Source organism: Aplysia californica, unplaced genomic scaffold (assembly GCF_000002075.1).
Source record: "Aplysia californica isolate F4 #8 unplaced genomic scaffold, AplCal3.0 scaffold01381, whole genome shotgun sequence".
In the NCBI taxonomy this organism is placed as follows: Eukaryota; Metazoa; Mollusca; class Gastropoda; order Aplysiida; family Aplysiidae; genus Aplysia; species Aplysia californica.
The window spans coordinates 37,641-38,870 of NW_004798651.1; the positions used below are offsets into that span (position 1 = coordinate 37,641).

Consider the following 1,230-nt stretch of genomic DNA (forward strand, 5'->3'; position numbering starts at 1 on the left):
TGTATGCTCTCAGAGCTGGATGGTTTGAGGGCATCCGCGTGAGGTGTCCGAACCACTTGGAGTTAGGGAAGGGTGTAATACACACTTGGTCTTGTATATTTTGTCTTTTGAGGAACGTTATGAGGCGTAGATGATGGGTTACCTGTGTCATCTGATGCAGTCGACACAGACTCTGAGCATGTGTGTGAGTGGGTGGTTGGCGGGTGCTCTGGTGTGGTTTGCTTCTTCTTTCCTATCAAACATCTATCGTCCTTATCTCCCTTCCTTCTTTTTTATGTTTGTTACTCTCTTGTAACACCTCTAATTTTCTGGCGCTCATATGACCTTATGCAGTTGCGAGTGCCGTAAAACCTCTACTAAAACAAATGAGCATGTGTTTTGAAGAAGGATGTGTGTGTATGTGTGTGCGTGCATGTGTGTGTGTGTGTGTGTGTGTGTGTGTGTGTGTGTGTGTGTGTGTGTTTGCATTGCATGTGTGTGTAAAGACGGATCTTTGTCTGTTACAGCTGATCTTATTTTTATTTGTTGAGGTTTTTCTACAACTTTTTTTGTTGGGGGTTCTTCTATGGAGATGCCTGAAATGTTGAGTGTAAGTTTTTGTACCGCTAGGCAACAATGGCGGTCCCAGCGGCGAAAGAACAGCCGTCAGAGGGAGCGTCGGGGGGAGAGAGCGGCATCATTCAGACGCGCACGTACGACCTCAACATCACGTACGACAAGTACTACCAGACGCCTCGGTTATGGTTGTTCGGTTACAACGAGGTGAGTCCTGGCGCTGCTCATGTGTTGGATTGGCGGGTGCTCTGGTGTGGTTTGCCCCTTCTTTCCTATTAAACGTCTATCGTCTTTATCTCCCCTCCTCCTTTTTTGTGTTTGTTACTCTCTTGTAACACCTCTAATCTTTGGCACTTATATGACCTTATTGTGTTGAAAGTTCCGTAAAATACTTACTAAAACTGACAAGTGTTGGATGTATCGCAGGGTTGCTAGTCATCATCATCAGTGCCTTCCTCCCCTGGCAGGGTATAGGCCACGTACAAACTCCTTCCATCTATCTCTGTCCTGAGCCATCCTTCCATCTATCTCTGTCCTGGGCCATCCTTCCATCTATCTCTGTCATGAGCCATCCTTCCATCTATCTCTGTCATGAGCCATCCTTCCATCTATCTCTGTCATGAGCCATCCTTCAATCTATCTCTGTCATGAGCCATCCTTCCATCTATCTCTGTC

At 46.3% G+C, this 1,230-nt stretch overlaps 1 protein-coding gene across 1 annotated transcript in view; it reads left to right on the forward strand.

Moving 5' to 3' along the window:
• The window catches only part of LOC101849745 (ubiquitin-like-conjugating enzyme ATG3), a gene marked incomplete at its 3' end in the record, with an annotated part of 11,113 nt that overhangs the window by 8,030 nt on the left and 1,853 nt on the right, over nucleotides 1-1,230 (forward strand). The window contains 1 exon segment of the mRNA XM_013090635.2: nucleotides 610-762. Coding sequence (XP_012946089.1) covers nucleotides 610-762 — 153 coding nt within the window.